This window comes from Euprymna scolopes, chromosome 45 (assembly GCF_053919585.1).
Source record: "Euprymna scolopes isolate OS-2025 chromosome 45, ASM5391958v1, whole genome shotgun sequence".
In the NCBI taxonomy this organism is placed as follows: Eukaryota; Metazoa; Mollusca; class Cephalopoda; order Sepiida; family Sepiolidae; genus Euprymna; species Euprymna scolopes.
The window spans coordinates 25127613-25141515 of NC_136526.1; the positions used below are offsets into that span (position 1 = coordinate 25127613).

The window sequence follows — 13903 nt, forward strand, 5'->3', positions numbered from 1 at the left end:
CTGTGAGGGAGGTAGATCTGTCATACATTGTGATGACAAACTGGTCAATAACTGCTTGGTCCTCACTTGTTATGACTGGTGGAAGACTGCTCAGCTTGACAAATACGTCCGTCACGTCAGGTAAAACATTCCATGTCTGAAATGCTGTCTTTTTAGCTTTATATCGAAAGGCTGACACATGGTCACAACCAGTAAAGGCATGGAAAAAGGACCAGCCTTTTGCTTTTTCAGGGCTAAGTATGCTGATGACTTCATGTACTGGAATAAACCTTGTGTCATTTCCTTGACCAAATTCAATGAACATTGCCTCCAGGCCCAACTCTTTCAAGACTGGAAATACAGTGATGGCAATGACAAGGACATCTGTGTCATTAGCTTTCAGCAGTTCTGTTTTGTAACCATGATTAACTGCATGTTTTGCGTGTACAAACATCCTTGTGTCTGATTCCTCATGGTTGCAAGGTGCTAGTCCTTCAAAACTGATATTCTGATTGCTAACAACATCTGCAACTCTGGTGATTACCACGAGATTTTCATGATCCTGTGCTAGTGAAGTGATTCTATCAGCCAGAAACTTGAAGAGAACTGTTTTATTGTCATCATCCCTTAAGAAATTTCGCCAGTCGGGAGGGAGCTTGCCGTTGTGGGTTACCCGACGCTTTGCACCTTGTCTACGTTTTGTCCGTGTTTCAGCTTTCAAACTTGTTGGCAAGTAAACATAAAAAACAATGTCAGTCCTCTCGTATGCTGAACTGAATTTCAGTAACTTTGGAAAAAAAATCAAGTCGTGCATACTCTTCGAAGGTTTTTGATTTGCAGGGTGGTATTGTGTTTACCAATGCTGAACCATCGATGATGATGACTGACACATGTGGAACTGAATCTGGACATGTAACTTTGGACTGAAGAAGCAATGCAAGTTGAGACTTTGTACCACTGTATAGGTTTCCATTTTCACTCAACGATGCAGGAAAGGACTGGTTCTCATGTTTAAAGAATTCCATCAGGTCACACTCCCTGGATTGGCAAGATATGAATAGTTTAGAGAATAGGCGACAGTCATCTTTCAAACTTTTATGTTTGGCATCAGTCACTGCTGCTTCTTGTGTCTGGTCAAAGAAGTCTATGTTGTTCCTTTTGATCTTGGAATAGAAAGCAGCCCGGTTTTCTCCCTCTAAGGTCTTCATGAACTCTTTAAAGCGAGTCCTGCCATTCCCATAGTGCATGCGAACAGCTTCAGCTGCGGTTTCCGATGCTATAATCTTTGTATCCAGAGTGAGTAGATCGGATGATTCTTCTTGAAATGGATTGCCCATTTCATTGATGACAGCCGTGAGCTTTGTTACTTTGCCATAGAAAGCTTTCTGGGATTGACTTGTTTGTTCTCTGTGTTTCATGTTTTCAGTAACATCCTTGTTCGATGACAGTGCTTCATATTCTTCAGTAAGACGACTCACTTCTGACCCTGCTACCATCCATCTTCGTAGTCAGACGTTGGATGTTGAAATAGTGAGATACTGGTACCATGAAAGGATGTTGTAGCTGTTGTTGCAGACGGATTGTGATCTATATTGTCCATAGCTGATGGGGTAAAAAGACCTTTCCTAAGTTCTGTAGGACACACAACACCCTCTTCAGTGTACCTGTCAACAACGGCATCACCCAATTGAGCAGATATTTCAAGCACCCTGTCATATGAAATGCTTAGTCCATGGTCGTGTAACAGTTCCACAAGTCCTCGTTTTCGTGTTTTCCCATACAAAGATAGGCCCATAAAGATGGGAAAAGGAGTCTCACGATTGTGTGAATGTCTGAATGTGGATGAATTGCTTTTGTGGCTGTAGCAGTTGTACTGCAGGAGCTGAGCTACAGCCAAGTCTGTCTTTGATTAACCTAATTCCAGTTTTGACTTGATATCGACGCTGTGCTCCACCATACAAACAAATTGTTGTAGTGATTGAGGAATAGAATTTCCCACTGAGTCTGCATGAAATCTACCATTAAATTTCCATTCATGAGCAAGCATGTGTCTTCGCAAAATACTAGCAGCTTTGTTGAGTATAACAGCATGAGAAAATTCTGAAGCTTTTGACAAGATTGACCCTGTATCCTCTGTAAAGGACAAGATAACACCTCTCCCACTCTTGTGAGCTTCAAATGCTGGTATATCTGACAAAAGCTTCTCTTTCAGTCTTGTTGAGTGAACATATGAGGCAAGTTCATGCAGTTCCAACTGTTCAAGTCGTTGCGTATACAGTGTGATGAGATCTGCAAGTTTAAACACAACTGGTGCATCACTGTTCGTATTAGTTTCAACTATATAAGCAAGAAGCTCTGAATATACCAATGGATGGATTCATTTTTTCTGAGAATCTTCATTTTCCTGTTTTTGTAGAGCAGCAAGGTGATATCTTTCCCTGTTGTAAAGAGTTTTTAAACAATCTTTATGATACTTCAACTCTTGTGCAATGGCATCACCAGCACTCAATCGGGCAAGAATTTTACATTCACCTAGAGTTGTGGCACATTTATTGAGCCTACTGCTGAGCCCCATTGTCATGACTTCACGTCTTTGTCCATCATCTAGAAATTCTTTGTCGCAGATGAAACATTGTTCTGTCTTTAAACTCACTCTTCAAGTCTTTGAACAACTCTTGTCAGTATGTTCCTGAGCGTCAGATGCCCTTTTCCTGGCCCGATCAAGTTTAGTATTTTTGAACAAAGCACAGCAACTCTGATGGTACTGAGCATTGTTTTGCCGCAATGCATCTTCAATACCATCACCTTCATCGAGCCTAGCAGGATTAATAATCATGGCCATCTGACAGAGTTCTTGAAAAAGAGGAATATTTGTAGCCAGCATTGAATATCCATCTGATTTACTGCGACCTGGAATGGGACTACTGAGATCCTCTCCGGTTTTATCTGTCTGACATAGGCAGCATTTGCTCCAACCAGTTTTCACATTTGACGTCTTCTCAATAGACATTCTGCAAATGCTTCAGGCCGAAAGTTTATCCTTTTACCACCTGTAACCACAGTTACCGAATATATTTTGACACATTTAGATATGGGATACAACTAGGTTCAGAAAGGTAGGTTCCCTACACCTAGCCCGATCGTTCATCCAGTATCATTTAAGTCCCGTGCGATCTGTACACCATCCAGGTAACTATAGCCCCATTACCTTTGGCTCGGCTCTCCCGCGCTGGCATATCCTGTCAATTAAGGTGCGGCTATCTAACAGACTGAACATTATTTTGTCCATGGGGCTTATTAGACAGCATTTGGGACACTGAAACATGAACAGTGTGTCCGTAATCAGTTGGTACTGGACCCCATGCTGAGTTTCACAGCAGTGATGTCACCGTTATGCTTTGGTTGTGTCATGACAATCACTCTCTTACACATGACATATTATAAGAATGAGTTGAAAGGATTAATTTTTATAACTAATACATTCAGCTCACTTATGGAATTGAATATCAAGTCAATGATTCGGTTTAATGGCAATAAAAGGCAAAAATTGACAATATTTGCTTAAATTCATCTCATATATGTGCCTTTGTGGATTGTAGGACTCATTTATCGGTTATTTTTGTGTCATTTACTGCTTTCCCATCCCCTAAAACATATAATTTGACTCAAAAATTGTGAAAATCGGTTAGATACTTTGTAAACTAGCAACATTGGATTTCAGAATGGCGGCCATCTTGGATTTTTTGAGTGGCCCAACAGTTTTTTTCAGAAGAGTAGACCATTGTGAGCAATCGAGCCAAGTTTCATGCTTGCTTACCAAAATGAACGATTTTTCCTTAATCTGCTCAGCTACGAGTGATTTGATATAAAGAAATACTTTCGCACGAATTAGTTTGAATTTTCATGTCATCGCTGCATATCTTTTCTGTCGCATTTTTTGTTTTAAGTAATCACCATGTGTAAGGCACACTAAAGCGGAGAAATATGCTCACCACAAAGATTTCTTCTCAGTTTATAGAACATGCAACTACTTAGTCAATATAATAGTTTTATGTGTTTAGATTTTTGTGATTATTCAGATATATATTGTAAACATTTTTTATAAATATGCACATTTTTTATGAAATATGCACATTTTTATGAAATATGCACATTTCTTTTTACTTTTTAAAATAGGAAAGCAACTCCAATTAAACGTGAGAATTTATTTAACGTTAATTGCTAAAATATATTGATTAACGTTAATTGCTAGAATATCTTGATTAACGTTAATTGCTTGAATATGTTGATTAACGTTAATTACAAGTATATGTGCATTAACATTAATTGCTAGAATATGTTTATTAACGTTAATTACTAGAATATGCTGATTAACGTTAATTGCTAGAATATGTTGACGTTAATTGCTAGAATATGTTGATTAACGTTAATTGCTAGAATATGTTGACGTTAATTGCTGGAATATGTTGATTAACGTTAATTGCTAGAATATGTTAACGTTAATTTCTAGAATATGTTGACGTTAATTGCTAGAATATGTTGGCTAAAATTTGTGCTTAAATAATTTATTTTTTAATAATACAGCCTTACTACTCACAAATTGATCGAAATTTTAATAAATTTTAGTTCTTATTTTTTTGCAAGCATTAAATAAAATTTTACTGATTTATTACATTTCAAACATTATATGAAATTATGTATTGTTGGCTCATTTTTATATAAGGCTTTCATTTAATATTTGTGTATTTTTGAGGCGAACACCAATTTATGACATCCTTACAAACCGAACAGAATGATTCCGACCTTCTTTCATGAGTTCCGTGATGATCTTGGATCTCTCATCCCTGTCTTTAAGGTAGTCACAAAAATGTCTGTAGCCAACCTATGTATCGACTGTGAGTTGTCAACTCAAATCTTACCAAGAATAATCATGCGTCCTCAGATTTCAAATATGAACACTCGCTCTATCTTGCTGGAAGCAGAATTTTTAAAACGCCACATTTATAGCTTATTCAATGGGTGAGAGAAAATTCTGAAGTTCTCGTCGCATTCATGCTTCTTTTATTTTTTTATAATCAGTAAAATGTGTCGTTTATTGGCGTCTAAAAATGTTCCAATTAAAGAAATGCAAGCCATTTTCAGTGAACAAACATGGCACCTTCGTGGTAAATTTAACGATAATTTGGCTCGTTATGATTGTTATGATTGTTATGATTGGCTGTTTATTAGCAAGCTCAACACTAACATTACAAATATTAATATAATAAAAGACGTTTTTCTTTGTTTCTCTGCTTCCATTCTACTTTCTCGTTTCTTTGATGCATCAATGTAAACCTCAGCAAATTCATATTAGTTTAAAAAAAAAAAAAAACTCATCTAATACAGCTTCTAATACTGCTCCAGCAATTCATGCGGCCCGTTGCAAGTACACTTGCGACTCGTCAGTAGCAGTATTAGAAGCTGTATTAGATGAGTTTTTCTTTTAAATAATATGAATTTGCTGAGGCTTACATTGATGCATCAAAGAAACGAGAAAGTAGAATGGAAGCAGAGAAACAAAGAAAAACGTCTTTTATTATATTAATATTTGTAATGTTAGTGTTGAGTTGCTAATAAACAGCCAAGCATAACGTACGCTACCTCTCTTCAAAAGAGAAGTTTATGCTATTAACATTTCAAAAACGAGAGCATGATATTATGAGAGATAATGTCCTGCTCTACTCTGAAAAGAAGAAGATAATACTTGGGAGATGACAGCGATATTACAGAACAGATAATAGATTTGGGATTATAGTATCAGGACGAATTACCATGTACTACACTACCTCATCTTCTCTAAATGAGGAGGAAATTCCCGGGGGAATGATCTCAACCCCCCCCCCCGAATGGAGAGCATTAAAATGCAGCATTAAAGTCTTTTTACAAAAAGTCATAATTTAGTTTCGATTGATATTGAAATCGTTCGTTTTTATTTGTTTTCACATCATAGTTGCCACTAACGGCTTTTCTTTTTTTTCTTTTTCTTTTGCAGGTGGCGATGTTACATGGAATAATTGGGCAGCCGATCAACATGGTTGTTGCTTTGGCTCATTTGAGGACTGTGCTGTCCTGCGATTTAGCGACGGAGGATCTTGGCATGATTATCCATGCCGTTCGGTGTTTCATCGATATTCCTTTATTTGCCAATTCGGTGAGAAAATAACAATTCTGTTTTTGTTTCACAATTGTTTAGAAGCGGATTGTATTAGCCCGACTAATCTTCTCACTTTGGTTATTTCAGCCGATGTAATTTTAACAATAGGTATTAAAAACCAATAAATATTCTTCAGATTTCAGTTTCTTTCAAGTATTTAAAAGGGTTTTAGGTGGCATTATATAGGGATAAGCATTTATGTAAAAATTCAAATATTTCAGATTTGCATTGATCCATAGCCATGGGAGATTTTGGGGATCTAAGCGAAATTTTTGGTATCTTAAAACTTTTACATTTTCTGTATACAAATAAGTTTCAATAAAATTAACTGATTCGCAAAATCTAAAGACAGGAATGTTTCTTTTGATACCAATTTTGGATCATCAGGGACAAGTATTAGTTGCTTTCTTAAAAATGAGTTGCTTTCTTGAAATAACTGAAAAATATTGCAACTTATAGAAACGAAATTTGTTAATGGATTTTTATTTTACAATAGCCAAAATGTTATGCCAAAATAACAATAAAATGTTATGCCAAAATAACAATAAAATGTTATACCAAAATAACAATAAAATGTTATGCCAAAATAACAACAAAATGTTATGCCAAAATAACAATAAAATGTTATGCCAAAATAACAATAAAATGTTATGCCAAAATAACAATAAAATGTTATGCCAAAATAATAAAAATAATCAAATAAATAAAAATGATTCAACAACATAGCTTTGGAACAATTCGTTTAAAAATGAATAATTTACAAATTTTTACCTTAGCGACAATAAATTCTAAATTATATTATTTTAAATGATTTTTATACTGTTTCGCATTTAATTTTATTTCACTAGGTTCATCTTTGAAATGGTGAATGAAAGAATAAAAAGAATTTGAATAAAACGCGCATGAATAAATTCTTTGATTGATAATAAGGTCTTTGATGTCAACAAAGATTTCTAAAATGATTACTTTTTGGTTATAGACATGGCACCATTAACTACAACCACAAGTACGACAACCACGAGTACGACCACTACAACGCCCACTCCAACGACACCAAACTTGACCACCACTGAAACATCCACACTCGGCATTTCGTTACTTCGAGTTGTGGCCGAACATGTCGTTCATAAAAGTGAAAATGATTATAAACACTCGAATAAAAATCTCTTACAACATGACAATCCACAGCCGGAGAGATATCATCACAGTAAGTAGTTTCTTCTTCTTCTTCTTCTTCTTCTTATTATTATTATTATTATTATTATTATTATTATTATTACTATTATTATTATTATTATTATTATTAGTAGTAGTAGTAGTAGTAGTAGTAGTAGTAGTAGTAGCAGTATTTTTATATATATGGTTGCCTCAACATTTTTTCCTTGGGGTCAATTCCTCTGACTTTAGATAATCAAGCTGTACCTTAACACTTTTGCCGTTCCTAACAGGCAAGCCCTTTTCAGTATCAGAAAAGAAATTGTCTTGTCAATCTGATTAAGCCATTTATGGTGGATTTTTGTTATGGTCCCAAGCGTTTCAATTACAAAGGGAATCACCTTGACTTCTTTATATTTCCATAGTTTCATTCAGATTTTCATTGTTTTTTTCATGTCCTTTCTATTGCATTCTAATATCGAAAAGTCAGATTATATCAAGGATTGAGCAAATTCTCTTGGTTTTGTTTAAAAAAATTATCTCAGGTTTGGAATGCTCAAGGACTTTATCGATTTGTATATTTGTCGGTTTGTATAATTTGTCGGTTTGTATACTTTATCGGTTTGTATAGTTTGTGTCCAAAAAAGTTTGATATTTTGCTTCATGCTCATACTATTTCGCAATGAACATTCATAGAGTTTGCAAGTAGAGTTTGAATATATTCCAGTGTAGGATTTGAGCGACTTTGTTGTGTCTCCATTTTTATATTGAGCTACCATAGAGCATTTTGATATAATAGACGTTAACGCCCCCCCCCTTTTTTTTCATAATCTGCAAATCGGTGATTCTGCAGTTTTGTCGATATAGTGATTGATGGACCCGTGCGAGTGTAGCTATAAAAGTGTTGCCATTAAAGTGTTGCAATTAAAGTATTGTTATTAAAGTGCTGCTATTAAAGTGTTGCTACAAAAGTGTTGCTATTTAAGTGTTGCTATAAAAATGTTGCTGTTAAAGTGTTGCTATAAAAGTGTTTCTATTAAAGTGTTGCTATTAAAGTGTTGATATAAAAGTGATGCTATTAAAGTGTCCCTATTAAAATGTTGTTATTAAAATGTTGCTATAAAAGTAGTCCTAGAAAAGTGATGCAATTTAAGTGTTGCTATTAAAGTGTTGCAATCAAAGGGTTGTTATAAAAATGTTGCTATTAAAATGATGTTATTAAAGTGTTGCTATAAAAGTGTTGCTATTAAAGTGTTGCTATAAAATTATTGCTATTAAAGTGTTGCTATAAAAGTATTGCTATAAAAGTGTTTCTATAAGAATGTTGCTATAAAATTATTGCTATAAAAGTATTGCTATAAAATTATGGCTATTAAAGTGTTGCTATAAAAGTATTGCTATAAAAGTGTTGCTATAACAGTTCTGCTATAAAATTATTGCTATAAATGTATTGCTATAAAATTATGGCTATTAAAGTGTTGCTATTAAAGTGTTGCTATAAAAGTATTGCTATAAAAGTGTTTCTATAAGAATGTTGCTATAAAATTATTGCTATAAAAGCATTGCTATAAAATTATTGCTATTAAAGTTTTGCTATAAAAATATTGCTATAAAAATATTGCTATAAAAGTGTTGCTATTAATGTCTTGCTATTAATGTGTTGCTTCAAAACTGTTGCTATTAAAGTGTTGCAATAAAAGTGTTGCTATTAAAGTGTTGCTATAAAAGTATTGCTATTAAATTGGTTCTATACGAGTATTGCTATAAAAGTGTTGCTGTAATAATTTTGCTATAAAATTATTGCTACAAAAGTGTTGCTATAAAATTGTTGCTATAAAAGTATTGCTATTAAAGTATTGCTATTAAAGTCTTGCTATTAATGTGTTGCTTTAAAACTGTTGCTATTACAGTGTTTCTATTAAAGTGTTGCCATAAAAGTGTTGCTATTAATGTGTTGCTATAAAAGTGTTGCTATTTAAGTGTTGCTATAAAAGTGTTGCTATAAAAGTATTGCTATAAAAGTTTTGCTATTGAAGTGTCGCTTTAAAACTGTGGCATAAAAGTGTTGCTATAAAATTATTGCTATAAAAGTGTTGCTATAAAAGTATTGCTATAAAAGTGTTGCTATAAAAGTATTGCTATAAAAGTATTGCTATAAAAGTGTTTCTATAAGAATGTTGCTATAAAATTATTGCTATAAAATTATTGCTATAAAAGTGTTGCTATAAAAGTATTGCTATAAAAGTGTTGCTATAAAAGTGTTGCTATAAAAGTATTGCTATAAAAGTGTTTCTATAAGAATGTTGCTATAAAATTATTGCTATAAAAGCATTGCTATAAAAGTGTTGCTGTAAAAGTATTGCTATAAAAGTATTGCTATTAATGTCTTGCTATTAATGTGTTGCTTTAAAACTGTTGCTATTAAAGTGTTGCCATAAAAGTGTAGCTATTAAAGTGTTGCTATAAAAGTATTGTTATTAAATTGTTTCTATACTAGTATTGCTATTAAAGTGTTGCCATAAAAGTGTTGCTATTAAAGTGTTGCTATAAAAGTGTTGCTATTTAAGTGTTGCTATAAAAGTGTTGCTCTAAAAGTATTGCTATAAAAGTGTTGCTATTAAAGTGTCGCTTTAAAACTGTGGCATAAACGTGTTGCTATGAAAGTTTGCTATAAAAGTGTTGCTATAAAAATACTGATATAAAAGTGTTGCTATTAAAGTGCTGCTATTAAAGTGCTGCTATAAAAGTGTGTCTATTAAAGTGTAGCTATAAAAGTGTTGCTATAAAAGTGTTGCTAATAATGTGTCGCTATAAAAGTATTGTTATAAAAGTGTTTCTATTTAAGTCTTCTATAAAAGTGTTGCTATAAAAGTGATGCTATAAAATTATTACTATTAAAGTGTTGCCATAAAAGTGTTGCTATAAAAGCGTGCTATAAAAGTGTTGCTTTAGCAGTGTTGCTATTAAAGTGTTGCTATAAAAGTGATGCTATTAAAGTGTTGCTATTAAAGTGTTGCTATAAAAGTGTTGCTATTAAAGTGTTGTTATAAAATTTTTGCCATAAAAGTGTTACCATTAATGTGTTGCTATAAAAGTGTTGCTATTAATTTGTTGCTATAAAAATGTCGCTATTAAGTGTTGCTATTAAAGTGTTGCTATAAAAGTATTGCTATAAAAGGGCTGCTATTAAAGTGTTGCTATTACTGTGTTGCTTTAAAACTGTTGCTATAAAAGTATTGCTATAAAAGTGTTGCTATTAATGTGTTGCTATGCAAGTGTTGCTATTTAAGCATTGCTATAAAAGTGTTGCTATTAAAGTGTTGCTATTAATGTGTTGCTATAAAAGTGTTGCTATTAATGTCTTGCTATAAAAGTGTTGCTATAAAAGTGTTGCTATAAGTGTTGCTATTAATGTGTTGCTATAAAAGTGTTGCTATAAAAGTGTTGCTATAAAAGTGTTGCTATTAAAGTGTTGCTATAAAAGTGTTGCTATAAAAGTGTTGCCATTAATGTGTTGCTATTAAAGTGTTGCTATAAAAGTGTTGCTATAAATGTGTTGCTATAAAAGTGTTGCTATAAAAGTGTTGCTATAAAAGTGTTGCTATTAATGTGTTGCTATAAAAGTCTTGCTATAAAAGTGTTGCTATAAAAGTGTTGCCATTAATGTGTTGCTATAAAAGTGTTGCTATAAAAGTGTTGCTATAAAAGTATTGCTATAAAAGTGTTGTTATTAAAGTGTTGCTATAAAAGTATTGCTATAAAAGTGTTGTTATTAAAGTGTTGCTATTAAAGTGTTGCTATTAAAGTGTTGATATAAAAGTGTTGCTATTAAAGTTTTGCTATAAAAGTGTTGCTATTAAAGTGTTACTATGAAAGTGTTGCTATTAATGTGTTGCTATTAAAACGCTCTTAGTAGATCTTTTAAGATCACCCTTGACCAACCAAGTTCAGTTGTCATTATCTCTAAATTTAGTATTCTTAAAGAATGCATTGCGTAGTTCTTTTGCAAATAATGTTACCTTCTTTTGCAGCCTATGATTCTTTTTGCATCCCATGTCTTAAAATATTTTCCCTTTTCACTTCATGAGGAAGAGTTTTTGTCTTTCCTTTCTATATTTTCCACATCTTCAACACGAAGTTGGCTTCGACCAACTTCTTTTCTAGGTTATTACATTGGATCTACTTTCTTAAAGTGTAAGCATTTTACGCGTCCAAACATTGTAATTCATCTACATTCCAGTCAGGTATACCAGCGGTATATCGAATGAGAGCTACCGCTTTCGCATTGGTTGCCAACTATGGGATGCGATTTAAGAATAATATTGTTGTACTCGGCTGTGATTTGGTTGTTATTTCTATGCTCTTAATCGTATCGGCTTCCAGTATACCAAAATAACAATTATTATTATTATTATTATTATTATTATTATTATTATTATTATTATTATTATTATTATTATTATTATTACCACCACCACCACTAGTACCATGACCAATGAACTTTATGCCTGACAAGATGGTATCACTACGAACTAATATATAAGACAAATGCCTGAGAGAATGATCTAATGATGATTTACAACTAAACAATTTAAATAAACAACAGAAGAGCATAGATACTGGTTGACAGTAAAGAGATTACACCCTTTTTTCTCCACTATCTCTCATCAGTCAGCAGCCTACAAGACGGACACAGACACTTTGCAACATAACTAGTCTAATACGGTGTAACACACATAAATCTCTATTATGTAAAATTTCAGACATTTGTGTCTATATTTCAAATATTTCAAATATTTGTTAAAACCTAAATCTTTCTAAAAAGTGGGCTATTGATTTTCAGAATAGGCTGGAACTAATAAGGCCTAATAAAAACTCAATGCTTTTTGGTTGTTTTAAGAAAATGCGATGTTTTTAGGGTCAGTCAGATTTAAGTGTGCAAAATATACGAAACACATTAATTACTTTCTTAGTCTTTTGTCAAAGCAAAGTGTAATTTCCGCTTGACACTAAACTTTGGTCAGTAAAAATAAAATTTCTTCTAAACTGAAAATTTTTATTTTTATCTTTTGGGGAGTTGAGTTTGCCCCCAAACCTAACCAACATTTTATCTGATTTTGTCCTCGTAGGGAGCTAGATAAATAGGGACTCAATACATCTCACAGACGTGTTTGTAAAAAGTCTTTAAAATGTTTCGCCATTAGAATAACATCATATTGCGCATTTCTCTTACAGATGTGGCTGCTCCGATGACCGAAGCTGAAATATACACGGCACAAAATTCAGGTAAGTTCAACGAAATGCAAATAAACAGTGCAAGGTCAACATGAAAATGCAAATAAACAGTGCAAGGTCAACATAAAAATGCAAATAAACAGTGCAAGGTCAACATAAAAATGCAAATAAACAGTGCAAGGTCAACATAAAAATGCAAATAAACAGTGCAAGGTCAACATAAAAATGCAAACCAGTTTGAATGGAAAAAGAAACAAACGATATGAGAAGACGAAAATCATGAGATTTCTAAGGAGGTAAAGATACGAACGTAAAAAAATTACACGCTTATGTAAGTTACTCCCTTTCTTCTCCCTTCGTTTAACTTAATTGTTTCATTATTATTGTTTCATTATTATTGTTTCATTATTATTGTTTCATTATTATTGAGCAGAAAAGAAAGACAGTCAAATGAATAGCTTCGTGCCACGCTGCCATTCCCGAATTAAAAAGAAAAGATTATTTCACACTCGGGTGTGAACTCGATATTTTTTAACCAATGAAAATTCGCTTTCGTTGCAAGGAATAATTTTTTGAGTCAAGCGTGAAATACTAATTTCTACAAAAAAAAAAAAAAAAAAAAAGGACGATTCGCTCATCCAAAAGAGAACGGGGACAAGACACCTAATGTGAATGACATGATGCTTTGGCCCTTCCCCTGCCATTACACACACGCATATCCACACTAACAGAAAACAAACGCACAGAAATGCACACTTCTAACACACGTGTCTTTCACACTACGGACATTGTAAAAAAGAAAAAAAAAAAAAAAAAAAAAAAAACTAAGAACTTTTTAGTTTTTGAAACAAATCGTTCAAATATCTTTTACTTCATGTTACATTTGTATAGAAATAAATTTGTTTCGTTATCATGATTTCCTCTCATTCACAACATCCAACATGAATGAAGATGAATTTAGCGCTAAATGTTGACCGATTCTCAATTCTTCATAAAAACCGTTTTATCCATTTTACCCCTTGTCATGTTTTGCTTCTCAGCGTTAATTTTAGTAAATTTACAAATTTATGAAAGGTGTTCAATCCAAGTCAGAATCTACCAATTTCTGCAAAAATGCAGTTAAAATACGTTTATTGAAATGGTTTTCAAAATCATATCAGACGCTCATTGTTGAAGTGTCATCCCAAGTTCGCCATAGCACTCCATTTTATTTCAAGTGGGATTTTGTTGCTTTCCTTTCTCTATTTTACCAATTCTCAAGAGTTTCTCTTTAGTTAAAAAAAAATCTTAATAATACAAGTTAGCAATCTTCATCTCAAACAAAAAAATGAATTAATTGTC

At 33.0% G+C, this 13903-nt stretch overlaps 1 protein-coding gene across 1 annotated transcript in view; it reads left to right on the forward strand.

Annotated features, from left to right (window-relative positions):
- LOC145269296 (uncharacterized) overlaps positions 1-13903 on the forward strand; it is a 275129-nt gene that overhangs the window by 252510 nt on the left and 8716 nt on the right. Inside the window, exons 3-5 of the mRNA XM_080124983.1 lie at positions 6011-6169; positions 7152-7379; positions 12563-12613. Of these exons, the coding sequence (XP_079981109.1) occupies positions 6011-6169; positions 7152-7379; positions 12563-12613 (438 nt within the window). The remainder of the gene's footprint in view (positions 1-6010; positions 6170-7151; positions 7380-12562; positions 12614-13903) is intronic.